We start from the raw sequence: 13,717 nt of genomic DNA on the forward strand, positions 1-13,717 counted from the left end.
ACACAACCTTCTTCCCTCAGTGTGTCAGTCTCTGGGTCTCTGTCCCAATAAGGTGGACACTTATAAGAACAGGAGTCGTTGGATTTGGGCCACCCTAATCCAGTATGACATCATTTTAAGTAGATGATATCTACAAAAACCCTGTATAAAAATTAGGGTCACATTTGCAACCACCAGGGGTTAGGGCTTTTGTTTTATCTTTTTTGGAGGACACAGTTAAACCCTCAATAGATGCTAAGCAGGGACCTTTCTACTTCCACTCTTGGTTCCCAGACCCATGTATCCTATGTACTAGGGACATGGCATCACATAAAGGTCTTTGATGTTAGTTATACTGTGCCCTAGAATATGGCATCTCTTCTTTGTAAAGTAGTGATAAGTACTTGTTTTCTGGGTCTCTTATGGTGGTTTTCCTTACACTAGGACATGCCATGCCAGTCCTTTCTCCACAAACACTCTTGTGTATATTTGTTTTTCAGCCCTTATGAAAAAGGCTGGCACCACAAACTGTAAATGCTGACTTTTACTTCTTTATAGGGTGTCCTTCTGTTCTCAGAGAATAATTAAAATCAACCAGAAACTTGAGGATTTTCTCTTCTATTTTTTTAAAAATTTAAAAAATATTCCAGTATATAGTGTTTTCTCTTTTATAATGTTTTTATTTATTTTTGAGAGAGAGAGGGAGAGACTGAGTGTGAGCAGGGGAGGAGCATAGAGAGAAATAGACACAAGAGTCCAAAGAAGGCTCCAGGCTCCGTGCTCTCAACACAGAGCCCGACGTGGGGGGTCTAACCCACAAACTGCAAGATCATGACCTGAACCGAAGTCAGATGCTTAACCGACTTGAGCCACCCAGGCACCCCCAGCATTTCTCTTTTAAACAAAAGGGAACATTTTGTTACAAATATTGTCATTTTTCTAAGCTGCCTTCATTCGAGTATTTTTTTTAGAGTGTTTGCAAAACCCTACTCTGGGTCCTTTAAAAGATGAATCCCTTTGTATTCTCTGTGGGTTTTATACAGTATTTAAAATTGAAACATTGAATAACTTTTTCCCCAAATTTTTAATTAAATTCTAGTTAGTTGACATACAGTGAGTGCAACACTGGTTTCAGGAGTAGAATTCAGTGATTCATCACTTACACACAACACCCAGTGGTCATCACAACAACTGCCCTCCTTAATACCCATCACCTATCTAGCCCATCCCCCCACCCACCTCTCTCCATCAACCCTCAGTTTGTCTCTATGTTTACAAGTCTGTCGTGGTTTGTTGCCCTGTCTTCCCCTCTCCTCCAACATGGGAGTAAAATCATATGGTATTTGTCTAACTGATTTATTCACTGAGCATAATACACTCTAGCTCCATCCACGTTGTTGCAAATAGCAAGATTTCTTTCTTTTTGATGACTGAGTAGTATTTCATAATATGTGTATATTATGTATATATATATGTATAGACACACACACTGCATCTTTTTTATCCATTCATCAGTGAGTGGACATTTGGGCTTCATGTACCCCTCCAAATCTGTATTTTTGTAACCTTTGGATAAATACCTGGTAGTGTTATAAATGAAGGAACAGTTCCCAGAATTAAGATTTCCTAAATGTTAGAATCGGTCTGTAAACATGTGAGCTCACCCCTCTTTAAAGGGCAGTACAGGAAACCAATTTGACAATAAATTTCATATATTTAAAAGAATAATAATAAAAAATTTAAAAAAATAAAGGGCAGTACAACCACATGCTGGTCTCAATAGGATTGATAAAACTTGCTTTCCTCATGAAAACTGTGACCAGTTCTGAAGAATTCTGACCAACTGGGGCCGGTGCATATGTCGTGTATTAGTTAACCACTGAAGTGTCATCATGCTGTCAGGAAAGAGTGTTAGTTTGTTGAAACAATTCTTAAAATTGTTCTTCAGATATTCTGTATTTTTCCTGGTCAGTCCCTTTCTTGGAAAAGCCTTGAAAGGTATTTTGAGTGAGTAGAAATTCAGTTCATTTTCAGTCTTAGAATAATTTTTTTCCATTTTCCTGACCACCTAAGTTTGATGGGATGATTTGCTTCCTCAAATTCGGAAGGGGTAGAAGGAAAACAAGCAAACAAAGAAACTCATATTTTCAATACTGCTTTTAATTAAATGCTATTAAATATTTATTCAACCAAATATGTCAATACTACTGCTAAGAAATATATTGTTGTTTAGATGAGAATTAAGGAAACTAGACAAGCAAATGCTGAGAAGAGGCCAAACTTGGAAATTTGGACATTATTATGTATTTAACATACTTTTGCTGAGTGTAGAAATTGAATTTGGCAAAACATTATCTCATTTTCTTGTATTTATAACAATAAATAACCAAGGTATTCATCTAAAATTGAGAATGTTTTTCTCCTTCCTCTTCTTTGCTATACAGTTTAGTTTTTAAATATAGAACTCCTCTTTTGTCATTGTTCATTTCCTCACAACCCCACACATCTGCCATAACATTTTGCTGAGACTCGGCAAAATTGTCATACATTTTCCCCATTTTTAAAAAAGTTCTATGTAATTGTTAATTTTATCTGTTGTTAATTTGGAAATATTGCCAAGGAATGTCATAAAAATGCCAGTTTGTTTTTAGATGGCAATAAGATTTTAGAGTAGGACTGGACATTCTGGCCAAAACTGAGCCATTCAGAACTTCCTAGGGGCACCTGGGTGGCTCAGCTTGTTAAGTGTCCGACTCTTGACTTCAGCTAGGTCATAATCTCATGGTTTGTGAGTTCAAGCCCTTCATAGAGCTCTATGATGACAGTGTGGAGCCTGCTTGGGATTCATTCTCTCTCTCTCTCTCTCTCTCTCTCTCTCTCTCTCTCTCTCTGTCCCTCCCCACTTGTACACACGTGCTTGCTCTCTTTTTCTCTCAAAATAATAAATAAACTTTACAAAAAATTGCTAAAAAAACCAAGAAAAAATGACGTTTGTAAAAATTAGACCCCAGGTGTTTTCTTATTCATCCCACCCCACCCCCAACCGCTACTTTCCGTGTTGCTCCTCCCTACCGTACCCTTTCCAGTCTTTCTGATCTTAAATCACAAATTGAAGTGTCCTTGCATGGACCCTCCTCTTAGTTCCCAAAACTTCCTGTTTGGCTAAGCACACTCATGCATAATCTATATCTCCTGGAAATTGAATTAGATAATGCCTGTGGGCATTGGGCATGTTGCCTAATATATAAAACACAGTGAGTAAATGAAAAGAATAGTCATGGGTTCTCTTAATACTATTATTTCATTTATTTATTTCCCAAGAATCATAGTTAGTAAGTACTCTTATTTTCCATTTCACAAATGAGGAACCTGAGGATCTTGGATTTTAATTAACATGCTTGAGGTCACACAGCTGCTAAGGAGTGGAAGTGGTGGTTTTACTTCAATGCAAAGATTTTCATTATTAGCTCTCCAACTAATAAGAGGAATTCACATTGAAGGATGACTGAATCCTCTGAATATTTGCCTCTCACAAATAACATCTCATTAATGGAAGTGAACATGGCATTTATGTGAGGATTGTTTTATCGGGAAGGCTTCCTTTTCTTTCTTGTGTGTATTCAGGACCAGAAGCTTGCTGAACCACTTGCAAATATTCTAATTAATGCAGAACTCGTAAGGAAAAAAAACACGCAATCCTTGAAACAAGCTCCCAAATTTGATATCATGTTACTGAAGCAAATGTAGTCAGCATTCTCACTAATTTTCCATAAGTGTTTTTCTCAATTATAGGCCAATAATGCCATTTTTTTTTAATTTCAAATTGAGCAATACTCTAAAGGTTTGTTGTTTCTTCAGTGCTGTGGAAATCTGACTAGTTGAGAAAGCAGCACAGCAAAAATTAGCAATGAACTTGCTGGGGTTGGCACTGGGTATTATATGTAAATGATGAATCACTAACTACTCCTGAAACTAATATTACTCTATATCTTAGCTAACTGGAATTTAAATAAAAGCATGAACCATTAAAAAAAGTTAATAATGAGTTTCCTATTTTCGTCCCCAAAATGGTGATAAGTTTCTGTCAATTTGGAGAAATGTATTATTTAATTTAGAAGCTATTGCATTTAGCAGTTTGAAAGATTAATTTTTTATCAATTTTGACACAGTCTGCTGAAAACTGAGGTTTATCAGTGGCAATAATCTCAAGGAGAAATCATTTAAATTTCCAAATTGGATCCATTGCCATTCCTGTTGCTGGCAACCTCTCTGTAGGAGATGTTGTATTTCTAGGCACTTCCTTGTGATTCATTTCTTCTGCAAAAGGTTAAAAGTGCCATCACATAAAGTTTAAAGGAAAAAGAAATACTTGAGGCGCCTGGGTGGCTCAGTCGGTTAAGCGTTCGACTTCGGCTCAGGTTATGATCTCATGGTTGGTGAGTTTGAGCCCCACATGGGCTCTGTGCTGACAGCTCAGAGCCTGGAGCCTGCTTTGGATTCTGGGTCTCCCTCGGTCTTTCTCTGCCCCTCCCCCACTAGTGCGTGCGCGCATGCGTTCTCTCTCTCTCTCTCTCTCTCTCTCTCTCTCTCTCTGTCTCTCTCTCTCTCTCTCTGTGTCTCTCTCTCAAAAATGAATAAATAAGTATTAAAAAAAGAAATACCTAACCAAAAATGTTAGTTAAGAAATAAATCCATATTAACCAAAAGATGTTTAAAATTAATGGAAAGTTATATGTTTATGTTTATTAACTAAATTAAGCATTGTAGTAAAGCTAGTATTCTAAGATTATCTATGCTTCTGATTTATTACACTAATATTTCATGATTTAACTGCAACTACAAGAGAATGTGAATAGACACGGAGAGCAGCAGTTTCAACATTTTTTACTCTTATGTATGTTAATACACAGTTCTGCCTCTCATACATATGCACGTATATATGCAATGTACATAGGTATATGTGTGTATGTACATATATATATATACATTTGTGTGCTTATATATATAAATATGTGAAGTTTGAGTTTAGCTTCACAAAGAATGTATATAAAATGTTTTAAAAGTAGAAGACAATTTAAATTACAAATTATCTTTGCCAACTTAGATATAATCACCAAATGTTTGATATTTATTTTTAGAGCAGAAGAATGATTTTCATTCAGTTTTTGACTGGTGAAAGATAGTTTCTTGCATGTGTGGTCATATTCAGTGTTTTAAATACATTTACTAATAATCAGTAAGATTAAAGTAAATGTGGAGAAACTGAGTTATAAAATCACGTTAAAAAGTAATTTACTTGTTTACACAGCACTGGAGAGCATGGAAGGGTATTATTATAGAGACAATGTTTCGGTGGAAGAATTTCAAGCCCAGATAAATGCAGCCTCATTGGAAAAAGTCAAACAATATAACCAGAAACTCAGGTATGTAATTTTTCAGTTTTTTTTTTAAAGTAAGAAGGTAAGTGTTTGTATTTTGACAAGAGCAGAGCAGTAGAGGTCTTGACATACTCGTTATTAAATGATTGATGATGATACTCCTTCTGATATGATGTCTTTTTATTTAAGGTTTAATATTTCAAATATTCTAACAAGTACACTTTTTGAAAATAAAATCGAAAAACAGTGTTTGAAAATTTTCATGCTATTGTCTTAATTGCTGAAGAAGATCAAAAATTAAATATTTATTAGATCATTAGCAGGGAGGGAAAAAAGCATTGATATTTTATAGTGGTGTCCCCTAGGAGGTTTCAGTGAATTAAGGGCGAATAAAATAGGCTCCTTTATGTACCATTAAACACCTGGCATCCTGACAGTGAGAGAAGAATGTGGTTAACACAGAAGCTATGTCACAGCATGTACCTGGTATTGGAAAAATATCTACTTTCAAATACATATATTAATGTTTCGATTTTGCTGTTTTCCCCCCTCTAAAAATAGTGTTACTGGCAAAATAACCAATGGCAGGGAAGATTAGTCACAGTAAGTGAAAGGGAAATGTGTTACAATTCAAACTTTAATTTTCAACAAATTATTAGCATATATAACTCCCTCTTACCTGATGAATTATTCTGCGAAGAGATTATCTTTTTAAATTACTTACGGATTACAGCTTTTATTTTTAAGAGAAAAAATACTCTTGTTCTACCTTAAGCCTTATTGATTCAGAAATCGTTTTTATATTATATTTTATTTCGTCTTCCATTATAACTATTATAACATTTTTTTGGTTTTGTCCACAATATGGCAAGACTATGAAGATAAATTAATTCCTAAAATTCCTGACAGGAAGAGGTATTCGTTCTCGTCATATGAACGAAGGGTAGGCTCTTTCACCACAGATGCTTTCCCTTTCTTCCCCTGCCTCACACAATCCCTTTCCGTAGGTTCTTTACTTTTCTTCCGTCACGTTAATCACTTCTGAAGCTCTCAACCTCAAAACCCCCAGTATCTTTTTGACTTCTCATTTTCTCTTCCTTCCTAAAATATAGTTGGAGATCCTGATGAGTCTGACAGAAATGTCTCTTGGACTGCCCCCACTTTACTCTCTCATCTAGGTCACTATTTCTCAAAGACATATAATGTACTGACTCCTTTCACAAGAAAAAAACAAAGAAAAAAGTTCATCTTAAATTCTTAAATGGTGTGTCCACTGAGTAACACTGCCCAGTCTTGGTCAATATGACCAATCACCTGTCTCTAAGACCCCATGTTGTTTTAATCTCAGGATTTTGCTTCCAGATAATAATTTTAAGTTATCTATCTTACTGTGTCACTCTTCTTGCTCAAAAGATTTGGTGATTTCTTATTGTCCCCAAAAGGACTCACAACCTCCTTACACTGGCAATCAAGATCTTTCATGACTTGACCTGAGATTTCTTTTCTCCGCCTGTGCTCCAGCCATGCTGTACTCTCCTTATATCCGATCATGCACCGTAGTCTCCTTGCTCCATGACTTTTCACCATCCACCTAGCGTCTGGTCTTCCATCTCCAGCTGCTTAAAAGCTACTATTCCAATGATTCAATGTCCGGCTCTAGTATGCTCTTCTTAATAAAATATTTTTCTTTTATTATTGGGCTAGGATGAGGCCTGGGCATTAGACTGTCTAGAAGTCTCCTAGGAGTTTCTGATGTGCAGCTGGAATTGAAAAGCAATTCCCTAGATCCCAGAGTTCTGTTTATAAAACATATTTTATACTACTTTTTTTCCTTAAGTTTATTTATTTATTTTGAGAGGGGGAGAGAGGTAGGGAGAGAGGGAATCCCAAGCAGGCTCCACACCTTCAGCATGGAGCTCGATGTGGGGCTCAAACCCACGAACCATGAGATCATGACCTGAGCTGAAACCAAGAGCCAGATGCTCAACTGACTGAGCCCCCAGGTGTCCTAGATTCCAGAGGTCTCAAAGGATGACCCCCAGGCCAGCAATGTCAGTGCCATCTGCAAACTTGTTAAAAAAAAAAAAATCTTAGGTAGACCCAGCAGTCTGGGTTATAATAAGCCTTGCAGGTAATTCTCACACACACTCAAATTTCAGAAGCACTGCCCTTGGCTAAATAAATGTCCAACCACTCTGCCAGTCTTTCATTTTACTTTATTTATGACTACTATGGAATTCCGTTTTTCTCCCTGATGATACCGTTATGTGTATAGATCTCTCATCTTTATTTTATGATTAGCTCTTCAAGATGAGGGATACACTGGGGCTCCTGGGCAGCTCAGTCAGTTGAGCATCTGGGGCTCAGGTCATGATGTCATTGGTTCGTGAGTTTAAACCTGCTTTGGGCTCTGTGCTGACAGCTTAGATCCTGGAGCCTGCTTGGGATTCTGTGTCTCCTTCTCTGTCTGCCGCCCCCCTGTGCACTAGTGTTCTGTCTCTCTCTATCTCTCTTTCTTTCTCTCAAAAATAAATAATAAAAAAAAAGATGAGGGATACATTTATCTTGGTGTTTCCCATGGTGTCTGTCAAAGTATTTTGCATAAGAAGTTCTCCAAAATGTATGTTGAGTTGCATGAAATTATTTAGATACAACAAGCCAGAGAGAAGTGGGGATGTCACCTAACATTCATGCCCCTGTGGATCTTTGTTTTTTTAACCAGAATTATAATGGATACTCACATATAACAGGTACCTGATGTTTAAGATTTTTTATGAAGATAAACAACATGTGTATTATGCATGCTATCCTCTTCACATAAAACTTTTTCATGTATCTTTTCTAGAGAAAACATTTTCAAAAGCACAAACCCCTCAGGACTAATTGGTGCTCTTGTCAGTAATTAGCTGCTATATATCCTATTTGTTGCATATTAGATTTCCTTTGCACAGGAAGACAATTATTTTCCTCTTTACTTCCAGTAATGCCTTCTCTTCCTGCCTATTTCTTGAATAAGGCTGTTAATTTCTTCCTTAATTTTTCCTGTTACTTTGTAACCATGAATACTCTGAAACTATTCTTGGGCAATCTTTTTTTGGTTTGGGGGGCTACAGACCAACGTTGACCATTTCTTTAAAGGGGCTGTTACTCCTTTGTAGAAAAATAACCCTCAGGTGTCTCTAGTTCATTATAACCCAGAGCCTTTTTAACACTTTCACTGAAAACCATATCATTCTTGATGTTACTTTGTTTATTTGCTAATTAGACCTCAGAAAAGGCCTTTTTTTTTACTCCTTAACCTTACAACAAACCAACAAACATAAATAAATGAACTAGTGTTTTTTTTAGAAAGCATTCTTTAGATTACAAGTTTCAGAAACCAAACTCAAACTGGTGTAAACAAAATAATGCATTGGCATATGTAACAGGTATATTCAAGGCATGTGGCGCTGGCTGCGTTAGGCACAGCTAGATCCAAGGATATGGTCTTCAGCCGGGTGGGGGTGGGGGGGCTTTCTTTCCCTGTCTCTTAGTACTTTTTTCCTCTGTGTGGGCTTCATTGTTGTTACACATTTGGGTAAAGATGGTCACTGCAGACCGGTGTTGCAGTCAAAGAAGAGAATGTGTCCGCCCCCGTTACTCCTCCACAGAGAGTTCCACCAAAAGACCCGAGGAGGCATTCATTGGCCAGACCCAAGTCACGTGCTCATTCTTGGGCGGGCTCAGCATCACAGAAGTCCACACCAATCGGCTGTCACAAAAGGAACAAAGTAAGGATGCTGGACAAGAGGGAATAATGGATTTCATTCTAGTTATAGTCTCTAGAACAACAAAGAACAGGTGCAAAAATTTACTACTTAAAAGATGATGATAGCCATAATACCTACCAATTTTTAAGAACATATTGAGTCGGTCACAACTCTAGGTGAGTTATGTGGATTATTTAACAAAACTGGTAAGTTCCATATTATCATTTCCATGTTAAGGGAAACTTATACAAGTTTACCCAGATAATAAGTAGTAAAATCAAAATTTAAATCACAGACTTTTTTTCTCTAATTTAGAGTCTATACTATACTATACTATACTATACAGAGTTCTGTGTTAGGCTGGCTTAGTGACTGGAGTGAACATAATATGCTGAAAATGAATTCTCTGTTACTAAGTTTTGGTGTCAGTTACTATCAAGTGCCCCCAATTGCTCTGAGTTTGTACCATCAGCTGTTCATTCATTCAGTGTCCATGAAGTTTCCCTTTTCATGAAATTGAAAAAAACAGAAAATGAACAAGTGAATCCATAAACAAATTATTGGAGATAGTGAACAGTTCAATGAAGAACTAAACTATGGCAACTAAAACAAGTTGCCATACTAGGAGGTCGGTCATGTAGAGGAGGTAGTTAGGGATGACTTAATTATTAGGTGGTAGTTGAACAGAAGACTGAATCAAAAGGAGACAGCCTTGCCAAAATTGGGGGGAAGGTCTTTCTCAAAACTGTGAACTGATGTACATAAATCATGAGAATTAGCTTATCATGTTTGAGGAAGACAAAGAAGGCCAGGAAGATTCTAGTCATTAAGAAGGATGATGCATGAGGGTGCCTGGGTGGCTCAGTCAATTAAGCATCCAACCTCAGCTCAGGTCATGGTCTCACAGTTCATCAGTTTGAGCCCCACATCAGACTCTGCGCTGAGAGCATGGAGCCTGCTTTGGATCCTCTGTCTCCCCCTGTCTCTGCCCCTTCCCCCATGCTCTTGTGCTCACTCTCTCTCTCTCTGTCTCTTAAAAATAAATATTAAAAAAAAGGATGATGTATATTGAGAGATATTTGTGTAGATTTTATTGTAAGTACAATCCAGGAGTCTTTGGAAAGTTTTTATTTAGTGACTGTTGTCCATTTGTATCTCATATTTCTATTGCAAATAATATCCAAAATGGTTGAAGCTCCCATGAGGCAGTAATTCATTACCAGCAGGCTGCTCTGACCCTTCTTGTTCCAGTTTCTGTAGGAATACAGATCAGCCAATGCACCTGGGGGGGTCTTTGCCATATGCGTGATAACCCTGACGCTGGTTGCCTAAAAACACCCTGATTTAGCTGTTACCCCCTATGAACAAGGTAGAGCCAGCAGAAATGTCTAATAGCTGTGTCTAAAATATACCCTCCAATGCCAAGTCAGACAAAGTTCTTGACTGATTTCAACCTGATTATTAGGAAATAATACCATGTAACGTCTCCCTGATGTCTTCTATGATTTTCTCAAGCCCACTGAGGCAACTTGTGGAATGGGAGAAGATATTTGCAAATGACATCTGAAAAGGGTTAGTGTACAAAATATTTATAAAAAATGTATGAAAGAATTTATAAAACTCACACCCAAAAAAAGCCCAAATAATCCCCTTAAAAAATGAGAAGACATGAATAGACATTTTTCCAAAGAAGACATCCAGATGGCCAACAGACACATGAAAAGATGCTTAACATTACTCATCATCAGGGAAATACAAATCAAAACCACAATGAGATACCACCTCCCACTAATCAGATGGCTAAAATTAACAACACAAGAAACAACAGGTGTTGGCAAGGATGTGGAGAAAGGGGAAGCCTCTTACACTTTTGTTGAGAAGGCAAACTGATGCAACCAGTCTGGAAAACAGTATGGAGGTTACTCAAAAAGTTTAAAATGGAACTACTCTGAGATTCAGTAATTGCACTACTAGGTATGTATCCAAAGGCTACAAAAAGACTGATCCAAAGGGGTACGTGCACCCTGATGTAGATAGCATCATTACCAACAAGAGCCAAATTATGGAAAGAGCCCAAATGTCCATCGACTGATGAATGGATAAAGTTGTGGTATATGTATTTACAATGGGATATTACTCAGCCGTCAGAAAGAAAGAAATCTTGTCATTTGCAATGATGTGGATGGAGCTAGAGAACATTATGCTCAGCTAACTAAGTCAATCAGAGAAAGACAAGTACCATATGATTTCATTTACATGTAGAATTTAAGAAACAAAGCAAATGAACATGGGGCAGGGGAAAGAGAGGCAAACCAAGACTCTTAACTATAGAGAACAAACTGAGGGTTACTGAAGGGGAGGTGGCTGTAAGATGGGTTAAACAGGTGATAGATAATAAGGAGAGCACTTACAATGGATGAGCACTGGGTATTGTATGGAAGTGCTGAATCACTAACTTGCACACCTGAAACTAGTATTACACTGTATGTTAACTAACTGGAATTTAAATAAAAATTTGGAGAATAAAAAAAAAGAAATAAATAATAGCATGTAAAGTGTTTGACTCTGAAATTCTAATCAAGAAATTTAGGAGGAAGGGCAATCTTCCTTCCTACCTTCAACATCCTCATGCTATTTTATTCTCTGTCTTCTACCTCAGGCTTTTCTTTTTATTCCCTCTGGCCATGAGCCATCTTTCCCATTAGCGTCATTTTTTCCTGCCCTACATAATTGTAATTTATCATTACCAAACCCTTTCATTTTGATGTATCCTGCTTATTGGCAAAAAATACCACACTGCTTGGTGACCAGTGAGACAAAGTGTAATGTAAATGTGAACAATATTTTGTGTATTTAAGTACTCCTTTCAGTTTGAGGGGTCTAGATAATTATTTTTTAAATACTATTTTCAGTATAAAGTCAACAGTAAAATATAACAAAAATAAAAGGAAGCATGTTGTATATTAGTTATTGAGATCATGTATTATGTTTGTGAAGTGATAGCTTTAGACTGAATTTTTTTAGGGCTTATAATCTTGGATATCTAAATGTAAATTCATCTCTTTAGAGAAATAAGGCAAGAAAAAATTTTAAAGCATATATTCTCTTAAGGTATACCTCTGTGGATAAAGAATTTTCTTTAAAGAAAGCAAGTTTTTTTTAAGCCAAAATGTAGTTTATATAACAGGCAGAAAGAAGGAAAATGGATATCTTATTTTTGTTGAGAAAAAATGCTATGCGAATACCAATCTCAATGCCATATATTTTGACCAATTTTTTCAACTGAGAAATGCCCGGCCAGAAGTATGTATGTGTTTGTGTATTCCCATGATAGCACCTCCACGAAATGTGTCATTTCTCTCTACCTCTGAGGAAGAAAAATGTCAGTGAATATGTTCTCCTGGCATAAGATAGATATGAAGGGTGGCATGGACTCACTGCCATTTTATGTCTTTAAGTACAGCTATCAAACAGCCTAAGAAAATAGAGAACATTGGGACCTAAGCCTTTACACCCCATCTGTGCTTATAAGGACATACCCTAATTCCTATTTCTTTCTTCCCTCAGAGCCTTCAACCCATAAAACACTATTTCCTAGTCCTTGTTTAGATAGCCAACAGTATATCCAGGCTTGAAATGGAATATTTTGGTTGTTCTATCAATAGAACTGTGAAAGCTACCTTAAATCAACAGGAGTATGGATTTAATAAAATCTGAGAGAGACAGTAAGAGAGAGAGGAGGGAGAGCAAGAGAGACAGAGAAAACACTGAATAGAATTTAAATAATGCCTTTGTCCTACAATTGTTTTTCTTTATAAAGCTGCAGCTTCTAGAGTTATTAGGTGATGTGATTTCTTTTTCGATTAACTGGAAATATTCCAGATGAATATTTATCTCCTCTGTGGCAGTTACATATTTGCTTTTCATTCTGTTCTTCAACCAAATTTCATTTTTTAATATTTTAGATGCAACTATATTTCTGTTTCTCTAAGACAAGCTGTAAACTAGATGTGTATATTCAATTTTTTTCTATTTTCAGATTATGAATACAGTTTCCAGGCTGTAAATTTTGTTTCATATTAGAAGTGATTCTTCAATAGCAGGAGAAAACATCTAAGTCTACAAAAAAATTGAATTCATTTATATGACTTAAGCATTTTCTAGACTCCTTTTCTATATATGACATGTATACAGGATTTAACATGTACAGAATATAAGTTATACTTAAGTGCCAGATTCTCATACAGTGTAAATCTAAAGAAACTGCTGGATTTTTATTCGACAAATCCAGTATGCCCACCAAGTACCAGGGACAGCGCTTCACATTGGGGGAATCATAGTAGACAAGATTGCAGCCTTCCAGGAAAATTTTGCCTGTGGGTTATGATAAACATGAAACAAAAATTTTACTAACAATTTATAGAAATATGTAAAAAACTTTGTAGGGAATGTGTAAGGTGCTATGCAAGTGTGTAAGAAGGGAATCAATCTTAATTGGATGGGAAGATGGTTGAAGGTTTCAGGAATGAATGATTTGAGGAAGTGACATTTATGCAGAGATCTGAAGGAGGAGTTGGACTTGCAGTGTTTAGTGGGCAGGAAATGAGAGAT

At 36.6% G+C, this 13,717-nt stretch overlaps 1 protein-coding gene across 4 annotated transcripts in view; it reads left to right on the top strand.

Moving 5' to 3' along the window:
• PREX2 (phosphatidylinositol-3,4,5-trisphosphate dependent Rac exchange factor 2) overlaps positions 1–13,717 on the top strand; it is a 303,209-nt gene that overhangs the window by 223,137 nt on the left and 66,355 nt on the right. For 3 of the 4 annotated variants that reach the window (XM_023248571.2, XM_023248570.2, XM_023248572.2), the window contains one exon: positions 5,288–5,402. In XM_023248571.2, coding sequence (XP_023104339.2) covers positions 5,288–5,402 — 115 coding nt within the window. Of the gene's footprint in view, positions 1–5,287; positions 5,403–9,007; positions 9,377–13,717 lie in introns of those variants that run through there. The other variant, XM_045049858.1, reaches the window with a different exon arrangement.

This window comes from Felis catus, chromosome F2, assembly GCF_018350175.1.
Source record: "Felis catus isolate Fca126 chromosome F2, F.catus_Fca126_mat1.0, whole genome shotgun sequence".
NCBI lineage: Eukaryota > Metazoa > Chordata > Mammalia > Carnivora > Felidae > Felis > Felis catus.